This window comes from Harpia harpyja, chromosome 1 (genome assembly GCF_026419915.1).
Source record: "Harpia harpyja isolate bHarHar1 chromosome 1, bHarHar1 primary haplotype, whole genome shotgun sequence".
NCBI lineage: Eukaryota > Metazoa > Chordata > Aves > Accipitriformes > Accipitridae > Harpia > Harpia harpyja.
The window spans coordinates 47,032,993-47,049,383 of NC_068940.1; the positions used below are offsets into that span (position 1 = coordinate 47,032,993).

The window sequence follows — 16,391 nt, forward strand, 5'->3', positions numbered from 1 at the left end:
TCCTGTTGTAGGTCTCTTGAATTCAGTTCATTTGACAGCAGAGCCAGTATCTGTCCTCTGGCAGAATCTGTGTTTTGGAGGTGACTTGCCATTTCTCTCTGGCTGACACAGAGTATGAGAAGGGGTTACAGGTACACATGAGGTTTGTCCTTCAGCATCACATGCCTTTGGAACAGGAACACATAAAGGCTTGTTTGTATATACAGCAATAGGTTGGGGATAGCCCAGCAGCACCTCTGTCTCCTGATGGTTTGGTGTTTGTGTAACCAGATTACTTACCTCGTTCTTCTGCTGCTTTTGATCCTCACCCAGCATTTCTCTAATTTAAGACTTAATCCAATTACACAAAGTACTAGAAACCATTGCCTGCTTACATAGATTGTACTGTGTTTTCTATTAATAAATTTCTGCTCTGTATGGAAATGAATAATTTAGTTCAAGATGTTGCTTTAAATCTGATTTAGGCTTGCTTCCTACGCAGCTGTCTTCTTCAGCTCTACTATTTCCAAAATAATTTTGTACAGAGAGGATGTGGTAAGCACTTACCTACCCAACTGCATTAAGGTCAGTGGTACTGTAATGGTAAGAGTTACCAGATGGTGATGTTTTACAGTCTTACAATATTTTTTTCTTAGCTTATAGGCATAGTTTGTGGTGGTGTTTTAGTAATGTGTAGAAATTTGAGGGCAGCTGTTGCAAAGAGCAATACAATGGAATCTCTACTTTAATCTCTCCATGGTTAATAGCTGTGATAGGTTGCCCAAGAAGCATGCTGCAATTGTTTTCCACCTTTGCCAAGACGGGTGAAGGTGACATTAAGTAAATAATGGCTGTAGCTACAGTATCCCTGAAAAAGGGGAAAACCTGACCTGAGTAATCTGCATCTCCTCCACCTCACAGCAAAGCAGCAGTGGCAGTTTTCTTTGGCTTGGGTGACCCAGGACCTGAGTGTCCTTAAGCTGAAGGGGTTTGGGGAATGTTTCTAGCCCTCTACTAGAACAGACATTCTACAAGCTTGAGCAGAATGTGAGCAACAGACACATTGCTGCTCTGTGTTCTGCCAGACTTGAATGTTGAAAAAAAAAAAAAAAATTGAAGGGATTTCACAGGTGTCATCTTTATTGTCAGTCTCCAAATTAAATCAATTCTCAGTTTTTCCAGGGAATTAATTTTGAACTTTGAGCAGCTTCACATTGGGAGTAAAACTTATCTGGTAATGCCAAAAAAGAAGCTTAATAAATTAGTTGTGAAAATCACTGGTAATATGAATTCTCATCATTAATCATTCCCACTGTGAAACAAATGGTTTACTTCAGACTTTAATAACTTTTAAAACTTAAGTTCTGGATCACAGTCTGACCTGGAGCTGAGGGAGCATGGCTGGAATTTGGACTGCTGCAGTCTGGCACCCAGGTACCTCTGCTGCCTGGGAGTCTCTGGAGCTCAAGGCATTAGCACCTCTGGAGCTGCTGTTGGATGCCTCATTCCTTCACTCAGAAATGTTTTCTCTTAATATGGGAAACTTTCTGTGGCACCTGTCAGTGGCACTGCATTGTTTCCCTTTCTGGCCAAAGGCAGAGGGTGGCAGTCAGAGATGGTTCCCCCACCTGGGCATGTGCTCACTTCTTCCCATAACCAGTCCCACAGTAAATTTAGACTTTGGCAGTCATAGTTGGATGTGTGTTTTCCTCCTCAGTTTAAGAATCATTCAAAGATGTTAAAGCCAAATAGGATAATGTCCCAATCTAGTCTGACCTTCTGGAACTCCCCAGCAAGGAATACCTCCCAGCAGTTCCTGCTTGTGTTTAATCTCAAATGTTCTAAAGCTGCTGTTGGGTTGTCTTTAACACCTTCCAGTGTCTGAGCCTTTATGGTTCACATGCATTTCATTTTCTGAAGTGTAGGGCTCTTTGACTAAGAGCAGTGATTCTCAGGAGCTGGGACCAGAAAGCATATAGCAAAAATCACAGGGCTTTCATAGATTGTCAGTAGCATTGGTGGCCTTTCTCTGGCTACTATCTGTTCTTCTGCCCAACCCCTACCTGAAAGTATATCTTAACAGTATATCTAAGGCAAGTCAGTGCCTCTGCCACTGTGTCTGCGCTCTCAGTGCTTACCTTCCATGTGAATGAGAGATCCTGTGGCTGCAGGGTCAGTTGCTGTGGTTTTCCGATGTACTGGGACAGTGAATCCAGCCCTGCACTCCCACTTACAGGATTCTGTGAGACCATCAGCTCACTGGACATGGGGCAGGGCAGAGGGATGAGAAGCACTCTTTTTGATAGCACTTCATCATCAAGTCAGCCAATCTGTAACAAGAAGTTGCGCCCAAAATCTCAGTGCTGTTTTGTTTCTGCCAGTGGTTATTGTATTCTTGTCTGAGAACACAGAAGAGAGTTGAGGTCCCTCTTGGTGGACACTGACAGTGGAACACTAATACCTGGATACAGTGTACAGGAAGGAGAGGGTAGATGCAGGTGGTGGTAGAGGGTGCAGGTGGATGTTAAAGGAAGCTTGTTGATCTGATTTGGCTCTAACTAATGTCAGTGATAACTTAGACTCCCCTTAGACTGAAATCCCAGGCCTAAATAAGGAACTTATGTTTTGTCTGTAATTATGTGAGTGAAGGCCCAAGATGATGATTAGAGAAGCTACAAGGCTAGGAGACAGGACAAGGGTAAGAAGCTTCAGCTGCCCTGTGTCAATTAGACAGATGCAGCTGTGGGACATGACACTGATGCTCCCTTTTAGCCGCAAGCTTCTATGGAGCAACAGGTTAGGGAGCCCCAGGGAGGAGAAGGCCATCACTGACATGATTCTGAGAAGGGCAGAGAAACATATTCAAAACAGTGTCTTCAGAGAGCTGTTCTGTTATGGGAACTGTAATGTGCTCCAGATCAACATCCTGGGGAGAAATAAAAAAAAACCAAACCATGGAAAACTTCACTGGTTTTGCACTCAAAGTTCAAAGCAAGAACTGCACAGAAATGGAGAAGCTTATTGAAAATAAGCTAAGCAGAGAGCGAATGCCCACCATCTATCACAGCAGACATGAGAAATGGTGCAGAGGAGCCAGCATGACTAAACAGAAGGGCATGGAGGCTATTGAAAACAAAAAAGCATTCTTCAAAAAGCTGGAGAAAATGGAAAAGGTTATAAACTTCAGCAGATTAAATACATGAACAGAACAAAGCAGGCAAAAGGGAATTTTGAGAGATGACTTGCTAAAGGGGGAAAAAAATAACAGTCCTGTTTCAGACCTATTGGAAATGGAACCATAGGAGAGAGTTTGGAGAGTGCTACTGACTGCTCAGGCTCTGAAAGGAGGACTTTGGGAAGATCTAGCCATAGCAGAAAAACTAAATTTAAATTTTTCTGCATGCAAGCTTGCCACAGAGCAGCTCACAGAGGGTTACTGTGCTGGAATGCTCTTTGTGGGGAGTCAGCAGAGACCCTGCCTTAAACTGCAATGCTTATTGCAGAGGCTGTAAAAAAGATAAAATATATGCTTTTATAGCAAGTTGCCACAACTGGATGTATCAGTCCAGGAGTTTTACATGAGTTTAAGGATGAAATAGTTGAGTTGTTAAGTGAGAGGTTTTGCTCCTCTGTTGAAGCTGCCATGGTGCCTAAGGACTGCAGTGCTTCACCTGTAAGACAATTTTTAAAACAGATCCCAGAGGAGTTCTGGGAATTCACTGACCTGCTGTACCAGACAGACTGATAAAACTAGCAAGGAGTATAGTGGGATGAATTACATGGATAAATATTGGGAAAGGGTCAACGTGGTTTTTGTAAAGGGAGGAAGTCCTGCTCTGCAGAGGTGTTGGAATTCTTTGAAGGAGTCAGCAACCATATAAATAAAGGCAGTTCAGTTGATGCAGCCTCCTTGGATTTCCAAAAGACAAGACCCCTTACCAAAGGGGGTCCTAAGACATATGTCTTGAGGGACTTAGGCGGCCATGTGGTCAGAGGAGAGGTCCTTTCATGGGTGAAATACTGGTTAAAAAAGAAAAAAACTCCAGCAATTATTTTCACAGTTGTTTGAGATCACTAGAGGAGCACATTAGAGTTCTGTGTTGGGACCTGTGCTGCTTAAATCTACTCTTAAATGATCTGGAAAAAGTGATGGAAGGTGCAATGGCAAACTTCATCTGCCTTTGGGTAAACATAAAGTGTGATGCACATTGAGTAAAACCATCCTACAATGGAATATAAAAGGACGGGCTTAGGGCTGATGATAACCCACAGGCATAAGGCCTTAACGTTGCAAGAGATGGATGAAAATGTCAGCTCAGGGTTCATGGCTTTCAACAAAGCAAATCAATTCTTGTTTATCAGGAACAGAGAACCAAAGCATCCTCATTGTGCTACCATGTAAATCCACAGCACGCCCATGTGTGTTTGACATACTGCCAGCCCTCTTGTCTCAGAAAGGACAGAGCATGATGGGGCAATTTTGGAGAACAGCAGAATGGTTAGAAAAAAGCTGCTGTACCAGGACTGGCCAGATTGTCCAGAGCACATCAGCCCAGAAGGGGGCAGGTGAAGGGGAATCGCAACAAGCTGTTAGGTCAGCACTGTTGTGGGTTATGGAAATGGGATCAGTTTTTCTCCATCTTCCAAACCAATGACTTGGGGATCTCATGCAAAACCAGCAGACACAAGGTGGGGAACCAAGTGGCTCTTCACCCTGCACATTGTTAAGTTTTGGCTTTTCTGGTCACGGGGTGAGGCAGATGCCAAAGGCATAGGTAGTAGGGGGTGACTGCCCAGTTCTCAGAAGAGAAAGTCAAAGTGAAGACCACACCTCCAGTTTGGGAAGTCTCTTTTGACCTACAGATTACTGGAGGTTGGGAAAATTAAGCAAAACTGTTACTTCCTCAAACACTTACATCTTGTATCATTACACGCTCGCTCTATTTTATTTTTCCACAAGGACATGCTCTTAAAGTCAGACTAGGAGGCTAGCTGCACCTTTGGTCTGACCAGCTACAGCTGGTCTCCATACCTCCTGATCCTCCTCCATCATTGCTCTTCTCATCCATGCCCTGAGGGAACTGCTAGTTTTTGAAGCAATGGTTCCCAGCTTATTTGAGTTGATCAATAGTAGCTGCCTGCACAGGACTAGTGTCTCTGCTCTGTCTCCCCAGCAGCAGGCTGCTGTTTGGCATGTGTCCGTCACAAGATTTGCACCTACAGCCAGCGAGAGCAGGCTGCCGAGAGCGAGGCTGCCTCTGCTGTTGAGTACCCATTTACAGCAGGTTGTCTGTAGTTGCTGTTTATTTTTTACCTACTGTACAGATAAGGGCAGAAGATAAAATCTCTTCAGAGAAACCTCTGATAAAGTTTGCAGTCCCTAAGTGAAAACTAAATTTTACCAAGCTTTTCAAAACACAACTGCAGATCATCATCTTCTTTTGCACTCATCGTCCTTATTTTGCAGACTGCACAGCTGTTAAAATCTGGCTGTCTCCTGGCCATGTCTTTTCCACCTGCCTTCACCTATCACTGCTTCCCTGCACTATGGACCAGATCAGTGTTCAGACTGTAGCTGGAGTTCGCTGCAAGGTAACAATCCTTGAATCTCCATTCAAGCTACTCTGCTGCAACGTGTCAAAGCTGGCCTGAACAGAGACCAGAAACGAAGCGTGCCAGTGTCTGAGAAGCAAAGATGACAAGTGTCTGATACTGTCCAACGCTATGTTTCTACATGAGCAATGGGCAAATACCAGGAAAGAATATACAGAGTTGTGGGTAGGCAGCGGTTACGGAGGCAGTGTCACACAGGAAGGTCATCTTGCTGGGTGGCTGGCAGGGAAGGTGTATATACAAGAAGGACGTGAAGAAAGCGTGTTTGGCAAGGGCAGAGGGTGCAGCCTGCTAAGCTGCTGTTTTCTCACTGAGTACGCTGGTACCCATTGTAACTGGGTTATTCTGCTCCATGTTTGGAAGAGCAATAAACCAGTAGTGATATAATGAAATAATAACTTTTTTTTGGCCAATTCAAGGTGGCAGTTGTATCTTATAAGTGTAGAGACTGTCGTTGCCATCTTAAGCATGATACCTAAGCTCTGTATTAAGCACTTGCCTCATGCTGTCCTTTGGCTTTGATATGTGGGAGAGCGCTGTTTTGGAGAAAAGCAGGTGACAGGGAAGTCATGTGCACTGTAGTTGTGTGATGTCTGAAAATGTTTTTGTCCTTTGTAAAAGCCCTGAAGCTACAGGGATTGAAGGAATAGTGAGGTGAGTAACCTTCAGACTGGGCTGGTGCCTGGTGGTGGCATGAAAAATCTCTTGACAGACTATCTCATTTCCCCAGATTGCAGTTTACACAATCTGCAAAGTCAAAGTAAGTTGGAGAGCAAGGATTGTTTTTTAGTGCAAGGAAACTCTTTTCCTTCCCTACTAAAGAGCTAAGACCCAAGCTGAACTTCGGAAAACAAAAATGCAGGGTGTTGCAATATGAAGCACGTTGAGGTGCTTGAACAGAAGCTCTGAAGAGAGGTGGGTGTTTCTGTTTCTAGTACCTTGTCCAGTATTCTACCTAGTGGAAGCACATGTGACCTTAGCAGTAAGTTTGAATGTAATTCCAGAAAAGGCACTGTGTTGCTGACTTTTTTTAAAAACATCAGCTCTTTTGTTGACTTCTGTGCTTTTCTCACTGTTGGCTCAGTTTGGGTTTTGTGCTTCTGTTTGATAGTCAACCTTTTGCTGCTGCTTATAAAACCCTCCCTAGTCCTCTGGAGGTGCAGTTTCATGAGACGTGAGTCAGTTTAACTGGCCTCGTGCTCAGGGTAGGGTTATTTCTTCTACCACCCCATGCACTCCCCTTGGGCTCTGAGCCAGAACCAGCATTTGCTAGACCTCTCTGTGAGCTTCTTAACTCGGTGATGTGGCAGAAATCTAACAAAGTAAGATTTAAAAAAAAATAAAAGGCAGCTGGATAGTTTCCCGTCAGGTCAGTGAGTTAAAGCTGCTTACAGAAGAGACCACAACTTCCAGAGCTGGCAGAGAGACCTGCTTTTAATGGTAGTCAACCACTTGGTTAGCTCAGATGCATAGGGAAGTGCAGTTGGGGGTTGCAAGCTCCGGCTGCTTTGGCACTGGCTGGGCTCTTCCATGAGTTTGTTGTGCTTTGCCGTTTCAGCCATGTGTACTGCCAGTCACCACCCTTGGCCTCATCCAAAAGTTGCTGCTTTTGTTAAAGGACTTGTTAACACCTGCGAACTTGGAGAATGCTAAATTGAGGGCCACTGCTATGTCTGCACAACATGTCCAGCTGGAGTGCAAAACAGGACTTTGCCCAGCTTAGCAGAGCAGCGCTGAGAAGACAGGCAAGGGGCAGAGCCTGGTGGTTTTCCAGAGGCTCAGGAGATGGAGGCTGCACCCTGGGCTTCCTCGTGCACCCTTGCTGCAAAGGCAGGCAGTCCTGCTGCATGGACCCAGACTCACTTTGCACACATAGACTAGTCATTTCCTACCTGTGCAGGATGCCTTGGCCCACAGCCCACTCCTAAGGAAAAGTGAGCTGGGTGAACATCAGGCTGGATAACCTCACCTGTTCTATTCTGTTGCCTGCGTCTCCTGCAGGCAGGTCACTGCTGCTTTGTAGGTACTCCAGCTTCTCCAAGTGCACAATGGAACAGCTGCGTGGAAGTAAAACACAACCCCTTTCTGGAGATGAGAGTAGTCAGAGGTGTCTCTTTATCCTTCAAAGCCAAGCTGGAGAAGGCTTCAGGCTACCTCAGGTGATTTGGCTGTGGCAGCTTCCTCCTGTTGGCACACTTCTGGGGGAAGGGGAGAGGCTTTGGAGCCCCCAGACAGAAGTACAGCTCGGGGTAAGAGGATCTTTCACTGCAAGAACTAAATCAGTCTGGCTCACAGCCAGCCCTTGGGAGTGCCCAGAAAGGAGGGGTAAGGTGAATTTCTGATGTGCTGCAAGCCAGCTACTCTCACCTGTCCTGTATTTGGTCTAATCACTTTCAGGTTATTGGAAATTACTGTTTAAAAAAAAAATTCACATACTTTGTGTAAACTCGTAAAAAATATTTTTGAGATTGTAATGTCCTGTCTTCAGGCTGAAACATGAGGCTATGCCCTAAGTAGGTATTGTTTTAACATTAAGAAAATAATTGGTGCTTTTTACACTGTCTGTAAGTCAGAGCATGTCTCTCCTTTGATTCCTGTAGATGAGAGAAAGGACTTACAGGTGATATTGTGTACCCAGCCTTACTGCCATCTCTGCAGCTTTTCCAAAGTCTGTAGTTATCCCAGATCAGTGTTTGTCTAAATGTGTTTGCAGCTATTTTAGTTAAACTCAGACAACTTTGTGGGCATTTCTGTGTTCGTCATTGTGAGGCTGTGGCTTCTGTTTCTGCACTGGACAAGTATTGGAGAGGTATCCAGAGGTCTCATGGTCCTCTTGCTCTCTTATGCAAGGTGCAGTGCAAAAAGCCCTCAACATTTTGCTTGGGAAAAGGCACATAGTTTTGCTGGCAAATAATCATGAAACAGGTCATGAAACTGCTTCACTGATACCCAGCTGGAAACCAGCATAACCTCCTGTATCTGTGCCAGCTGCTGGAGGAGCCTAAGGGTGTTTTACTGTCACATTACCAAACCTGGTAGCAGGGAAAAAAAGTGCTTGGTTAAGGCATAGTGCTCAGCCTTCCCTGGGGCGACAGATCAGCGAACATCAATGCAGCAGTGCGCTCAAGACCTGTTGGGCTCTTGGCCAAATGGCCAAGGTGGGACTGCAGTAGACAGGCAGCCTGGGAGAACAGGTATGTGTGGATCTGCATCTTTCATTTTTATTGCTGTTGAAAGGAAAAGCTGCCACCCACTCCCCTGTGGATAGGTACAACCTCCCAGGTAGCCAGTGATTGGATCTGCAGAGCTTGGGTCTCTTTGCTGTCCCAGCCATCTACCTGCTCTGCATTGTCATGCTGTTTCAAGAACTCTCTGGTACATGGTTCCCAGGGGCTGTGGCTGCTGCCAGCCTCTCAGATATTGCTGCGTCCCCTTGCATCAGCTTGCCCGCAGACAGGACGTTCCCAGGGGTGTGGGTTGGAGGCACACTGAAAAGAGACTTGTGGGCTGGTGGGTTGGAGGGAGAGGGATGCCAGCTGGGGAGCGCAGGCTTGGCTATGGGAGTGGAGCTGAATTTGTGATGCCATGAACCCCTAGAGACAGATGGACACATGACACCCAGCTTCTGCTATGGTGCAGCAACATCGCTAAAGGCCATTGAAATGAGATCTTGGTCACAGGAAGACACAGCCCCAAACCCTTCACACATCTGTACAAAAGCAACCTGCTTTTGGCAGTGGTTGGAGAGAGAGATTTGAAAGGGTTGCAGATTGCAAGAGCTGTGCACAGGAGAGCAATGTTAAAGTGTGCATGATGCCCTTGCTGCTGGCCCTCAGTTAGGGTTCCCTGTAGCACAAGCAGCACACGTAACACTGGGGCTCCTTCTTCTCTCTCTGCAGGAACATGACATTGAGACAGCTTTCGGAGTGGTCCATGTCACCATGCGGGGCACACCCAAGGGGAACAGACCTGTCATCCTCACATACCATGACATTGGCCTCAACCGTAAGCCCTTGCATTCCCAGGACCCTGAAAAAGTGTTTGTTCATGGTATTTGCTTTTGAGTGTGGGGACCAGTGAGACTGTCCTCAAGCTGAGATGAGACAGGTCATTCCAGGGTAAAAAGATAAAGGTCTGCAGGAGAGAGAGCATGTGGCACACCCCTGTCCGTTCCAGCAGCCCTTGAAAGATAGGGCCAAGGTGGAAACGTGGAAATAGGTCCACCCACCACACAATAGTGCTCTAGCTGACTTCTTGCACTGTGTGACAGAGCTGCCAAAAGGCATCTGTTCCCTGGATGCTGGGCAGGTGAACCAGTCCCTTCTACAGGGCTGCAGTAGTGTGTTTCTAGCAGGCTCAGTTGTTCTTTCCACATGTCTTCCCACCCAACATATAGTGTTCTGTTCACACAGGTGCTCCTCAGTATGTACTGTGAGTATCTTAAGTGCTGCAAGGCCCTATTTTCCTAGGCACGCATGCTGGGGTGTTATTTGTCTGCCTGCCTTCCAGTCGTGACAATTACTTTGCTAGGACTTGCTGCTGCGTTGCAGTCAGGGGGACACAGCAGCATGGATCACCCAGCATCCATTGCCCAGTAGACTCAGCAGGGGAGTTGGGCTCATGCAGGTGTGTGCCGTGGTGTTTGGAGGGTGGGTCGCAACAAAACTTCAGGAAATGTCTCATTTCTTTTTTGTTGTTGTTGTAGACAAATCCTGTTTTAATGCATTCTTTAACTTTGAAGACATGCAAGAGATCACTCAGCATTTTGCTGTGTGCCATGTGGATGCACCAGGCCAGCAGGAAGGAGCCCCCCCATTCCCATCTGGGTAAGAGCTCTGCAGAAACCCTTGTTGTTCCAGATGTGGTCTGGACTGCAGTCTGGACTGAGGTAGCATCCAGTTTAAGCCAGCTGGGACTGCTAGGCTGAGTGTAGTAGCAGGCAGCTTTCAGGAGCAGAGGAAATGGGAAGATGAGGATGCTTCCCAAGGGGCATTCAGGGAACTCTCCTATTACTGAGGCATGGGTAAAGCCCTCACTAGTTGTGAGTGCTGGCACCAGCTTTCTGACTTGAGCATGAGCCCAGCATACTGCAATCTAGCTTTTATTCCTTGCTCCATCTGTCCATCCTCCCACAGAAGCCCGACTGCCCAAAAAACCACAGCTCTCTGTTAAGTCTTGCTCTGAGGTATGGGATCCATGCAGTTGGCTGGAATGTACAGTGTCGTTGCAAAATAATCACCTGTGCACATGCCTGTCAGATGTTCCTTGTCTCTCCTACGTTGGGTAGAACTGGAAGGTAACCTCTGTCAAGCTGTATTTAGAGGTGCTTTGATTTCGGTCTCTCTCCATTTTCAGGTACCAGTATCCCAGTATGGATGAACTGGCTGAAATGCTGCCTGCTGTTCTGACACACCTGAAGTAAGTCTCTGAAAGGAAACGGGGTGAGCCAGCTAGATACAGCCATTCCAGCACCTATCTCTATCTCTCCTTGCAACATCTGATATGCTTACTGAGTTGTCCTAAGAGGCCTGAGCATGTCCTAACCTGTCTAACCCTGTCTGGTTCTTATGCTGGGAACACTGTCTGCCACATGAGACAATTTATGGCTGCTGCATCATTGCTGGATTGTTTTGAAAATGAACATAAGTGAACAGCTGGATGCAGTGAGGGGAAAGAATTTGCCTCTAGGGGTGCTTCAGCATAAGTGAGCTTAAGTTAGCCTTGCTGATTGTGAAATGCTTATATTTCAGCCTGAAAAGCTTCATTGGGATTGGACTGGGAGCTGGAGCTTATGTCCTCAGCAGGTGTGCAGTAAGTATGTCTTCATTTCCTTGTGACTTACGTGAGCTGTGGTCCTCCACTGTTCAAACAGACCATTTGTGGGGCACGGGCAAAGTAGTAGTCAGTAATTACAGTAAGCCTGCAGGGAGCCATGTGAAAGCTACTTCACATCCAGGTGGTTAAATTGGAGCAGCCAAGATTACTCTCAAGCTATGCCAGACATGGAAAGATTGTAATGTGATGTCTTTGAGTCAGCAGAGCCCATCCTGACTGCTAGGAGTATCCAGCCTCATGTCTTCACAAAGACTGGCTGCATTACTGTATGCTGTTTCCAGTGTTTGTGACACCAAACAATTGATACGGTGATGTGCTGTGAACTAGCGCTGTTGAGGAATGTGCTTTTTCACTGTAAGGAAGTAGATTTTGCACTCCACCCTTTGACAAGAGTGCTAGTTTAATCTTGGTACATACTTCTACATTTCTCTCTAGCGGAGCGTTTATAAGTATGTGAAGTCGGTGGACTTAGTTTAGCTGCTAAGGAATTTGCCTGAATCTTTCAGAGATAGTGTTAAAAAAAAAATACAGAAATCTGACAATCTCAGTAAAGCTTGCTTCAAGTAGTTGAGTGCGGAGAGTTGCTGATTATCTAAGACATTACTGCTGCTTAAAGCCACTTTACCATGCAGCTGCCTCTCCTACAGAAAGTTCTCTGCTTCCCATTTCCTCCAGTCAGGGTTGAGCCTGGGGCAGTGTGAGGCACTGGTGTTTGCTCTGTTACTTGCCTTTTGTATCTTGTGTAGTTTTCAGTCTTGCTAAAGAGAAGATCATGCAAATAAGCCTTTGTCCTCAGCTCACTGAAGTGCCAGAAAGCCCTTGCCATGCTGCCTGGATTGCAGACAGTTTCCTGCTGAGGACAGAGTTGTTTCCTTCTGCTTAACCAGTGCTAATCTATACAATGGAGCAGAAGAGTGGCTGTAGAATTTCAGCCTTGGAGTGAGCCTAGAGCTCAAAGTTCTCTGGTTGTGTGAGATTGCTGGGTTTGTGTTTGCAAGCAGTTCTCAAAGTATTTTGTACTCGTGCTCCCCACACGCATACCCCAAGGTAAACTGCAGGATGCTGGGGATGCCAGGCTGGAGCAGGGGAAGGGGTGTCTGCGGGCTGGGGGGTAGCGGGGGTGCCTTCTGGTGAGCCAGGTGCCCCTGCAGCTGGGGCTTCCCAGGCCTCTGCTCAGGCTGCAGGTCGTGCAGGGCCTCAGCACCAACTCCCGTGCCATTTGCCAAATCTTGCCATTTTGCCACATCTCCACTGGGAGACTGCCTCTTCCTTCAGGAGTGCAGGGAGGTGCTCTCTGGGCACAGGAGTTTGTCCAGGTCCTTCCTGGAGGTGCCAGACTGGAGCAGAGAGAGTCACTGCTTGCAGCCCTGTAATACATGGGAGCCTGAGCAGGACCTGCGGCTGCACCAGAGGCATGGGTCACCAGAAGACGCTGCTGAGGCCTGCTCAGGCTGCAGGTGCTGTATGAGCAGTCAATCCCTCAGTGCCAACAACTCAATAGAGTAAGGTCTGGCTGGGAGCCAGCTTTGGGCCAGACTCTGAAAAGGCCACTGGCTGCCTGGCATAGGAGCTCCCCACTTAGTCTTCATTTTATTCTGTCTTCCTTTTGCATGAAGCTTTCCAGCTGCTGCACCTGCTGTTGACCAATGAGTGGGCTGAATCATCCTTCTGAGTGTGCCTGTGCTCTCTCCCCACAGCTCAGCCACCCTGACCTGGTGGAGGGACTCGTTCTTATTAATGTTGATCCATGTGCAAAGGGCTGGATTGACTGGGCGGCATCCAAGGTGAGATTCTCCTTCTCCTGCACATCTCCTCTCCTCAGTGCTTAATGAACAGTGTGTAGAGTAAGAAGAAAAAGGACAGAGTACAGGAATTTGTTGGTTTATGGCAAAAACTGTACAATCTCATTTCTGTCCCTGCTGCATTCTCAGTCTGGGTGTAGTATGGCCTCCACCGTAGGAGCAGGGGTGGGTGTGATCATATGTGAATGAGAAATCCTGGTAAACTGCTTGGAGATAAGTGGCTGTTGAGCACTGAGCTTTCTTCTGATTTAGTACTCATGCTTGCAGGCTTCATTTGGCTGAGGTTGAATGGATCTTTTAATTATTCTGTTATTCTGGCCACTTGCAGTTATTCAGGGTTCCAGGTTTCTGGGACCTGTGTTGTGCATGCACACACTTCTTTGGAGCCTTGCACACCCACCCCAAGCTTCAGGCATTTGTTTCTTATATCGCTTGAATAGTTTCTTTGTTATTTTCTTTAGTCTGAGGGGCTGCTTTGAAATTTGTAATGAAACTGCATTTCCAGTTACTCTCCCTCCTCCTCATTTATGGTCACTCTTCAGTTTTCAGGCTGGACAACTAACATAGTGGATATTGTCTTGGCGCATCATTTTGGCCATGTAAGTACCCAGCAGGTGTTAATGTTGCCCTTGCAACTGTACATGGAGCTATAACTTCTGTATGTACCTCCTCTGAAATAGCTCTGGTCCATCAAATAAGGGTTGCCACAGGTAGTACTATCTTCTCTGTGTGTCAAGCTCACATCAGGGCTTTGCACACTGTGGGGAGCACACACATCCTTACGCTTGCCCTGCCTCCAGACATGTTAAGGAAGTAGTGTCCCACACACTCGTGCTAGAACTCCTGTCTTTGTGGTGCCTAGGCAACTGTCTGCAGAAACAAGTGGCAGCTGGTTCTCTGTAGCCAGCATGGAAGCATTTGGGCTGTGGGTAGAGCACAGATCAGCTGGGAGTTGACAGTGGGATATTGTATGTATCCAGATGTTGAACTGCTGCATTCTGCTCTTCGTCTTCCCCTTCAGTTTCAGCAGAGGCAAACCAGCCCCTTCTGAAAACTTTGCATACAGCAATGCCTTCTGTTTGGAATTTGCTGGCTCCCAACCAGCAAGCTTACTGGGCAGCTGAAAGGGTGTGTGCCTCGTGCACACTATATATGTCATGCAGCAGATCAGTCCCTGACCTGAAGCCCTGCTGCAAAAACACACATCAGCACTGGAAAGAGTCACGTAGCTTCCTCCTGCTTAGAGCACATGCTGTTCTCTTCCTGCTTTCAGGCCCCTTCATTATCTGTAGTGCTTCCCTGCATTCCCTTTTCTCTTGTCTCTCTCTCTAGCTCTCATTGGAATGCAGTTTCTTCATAGAACTGGGTGTTGGAATTCAATTTTCCTCTGGCCCCAGTCTTGGGGCTTACCTATAAAGCTTTGCTTCTTTAACATTAAGCGTAAGACCTTCCTAAAAAAGAGTGATTTGTATCTGTATAAGCATTACTAAGGCTCGGGAGCTAACTTACCCCATCTCAAGATACTTTGTACTCCTGCAGCAGCATGTGCACTGCCATTTGTAAAAGTGTAGTCACATTACCAAAGCAGGGCACATAACAGTCATGTCACAGAAACACTTCATGTAGCCTAGGTACTAATGCAGTCTGGAGTCGCTGCCCTCTGTGTTACTGTTCACAGGGGAATGATGTGTATGGAGGCAGTTTAAAGCTTCAGTATTTTTATGAGTATAGTTTCTTTACTTGTGAGAAAGATGAAGTTCCCTGTCTTTCAATTCTTCTGCTTTTGTACAGGAGGAACTGCAGGCAAATCTAGATTTGATCCAAACATATAGGCTTCATATCGCACAGGACATTAACCAAGATAACCTTCAGCTGTTCCTCACCTCATACAACAGGTACAGCATACCTTTTTGCCTGCTAGATTGCTCCTGTAGCTTCCCTGCTCAGTAGATTTGCTGCCATATGTGTTATTCTGTTGCATATAATGTCATATGAAGCTTTGTCCTAAGCCTAGTCTTCAGCCATTATCCTGAGCCAAGCTCAGCCCTCATGCCTGGATGACCCATTCACACCTCATCTAGATGTGTGATCTACGTAGATCATCTCTCTAGGCACACAGCAAGCTTGCCATGAGAGCATGGATCCTGTTTTCTGGCGGTGATTGCTGGGGCTCCTGCACATGGCATGACACAGGAAGTGATAACCTGTTGCCTGGGTGCTGGAGCTAACACTCCTGATTGGATTTTGTATGCTCCCATGATAACCAGTTTCCTCTGGTGAATTTGATGGAGAATTGTTCTGTTTTGTCTTTCAGTCGTAGAGACCTGGAAATTGAGAGACCAGTTCTTGGCATCAATGAAAATACTGCAAAAACACTCAAGTAAGTTGCTCTGAATCGGCCTGTTAAGTTACTTATTGTGCAGTCCCTTCAGCAGAAAAGCTCTTGCTGCTTCTAAGCAAGAACCCCACAAGCCCAAGCACTGGGAAGACTGTTCGAGACAGTCCCAGGCTGTAGTGCAGTGCTGTCAACTAGAATGGGGCAGATTGGTGTCTGGAAGCTCTGTCATTAAGAACACACTGAAGAACACACTTCTCCAGAAGGCAGGGTCAGAGGAATAAATGTATCCACCCAGCAGTCACTGTACTTGCTGAACTGTTAGTTTGGTTGTTTTGCATGAAAAATGAGGGAGGCAGGTTTTTGTTTGTTGCCACTGTCTGGCTTCCCCCACCTTGCTGAAAAAAGTTACCTGCACAATTCTCCCAGAGGTGGCAGTGGGTTCTGAATGCAGAGAATGCAGTGGTGTTTTCCCAGTGGCAGTGACTCTCATCTGGGAGGGGATAGTCTGTGCAGGGTACAGCTGAGAAGGGACAGACACTGGAGAACTAGTAATAATCAGCTCAGGGCAAGTATAAGTAAATTTTCAGATTCCAAGCAGGAAAGCAAAAGGGGCAAATTATCTCCAACATACAGAGCACATGAAGACTGTGAATTGCAGTGCTGAGGCAGGATGCCTAGGCTGGGCTAGAGACTGCTGCCCAGGCTCTGCTCTTCGCTCCTTGGAAATTGTATGGACTTCTGCTCCTGCCAGTCCCAGGAATGTTTTAGGCTTCCACAGCCAAGCCCTCTAGATCTTGGCTAATCTAAAAGCAGTGGATTTCCCT

General features: G+C 46.5%; 1 protein-coding gene across 6 annotated transcripts in view; it reads left to right on the forward strand.

Annotated features, from left to right (window-relative positions):
• Positions 1–16,391, forward strand: part of NDRG3 (NDRG family member 3) — a 65,610-nt gene that overhangs the window by 41,949 nt on the left and 7,270 nt on the right. For 5 of the 6 annotated variants that reach the window (XM_052791560.1, XM_052791551.1, XM_052791542.1 and 2 more), the window contains 8 exons: positions 9,492–9,597; positions 10,298–10,418; positions 10,948–11,010; positions 11,343–11,403; positions 13,125–13,211; positions 13,772–13,828; positions 15,021–15,124; positions 15,544–15,609. In XM_052791560.1, the coding sequence (XP_052647520.1) occupies positions 9,492–9,597; positions 10,298–10,418; positions 10,948–11,010; positions 11,343–11,403; positions 13,125–13,211; positions 13,772–13,828; positions 15,021–15,124; positions 15,544–15,609 (665 nt within the window). Of the gene's footprint in view, positions 1–5,446; positions 5,572–9,491; positions 9,598–10,297; positions 10,419–10,947; positions 11,011–11,342; positions 11,404–13,124; positions 13,212–13,771; positions 13,829–15,020; positions 15,125–15,543; positions 15,610–16,391 lie in introns of all 6 variants that reach the window. The other variant, XM_052791579.1, reaches the window with a different exon arrangement.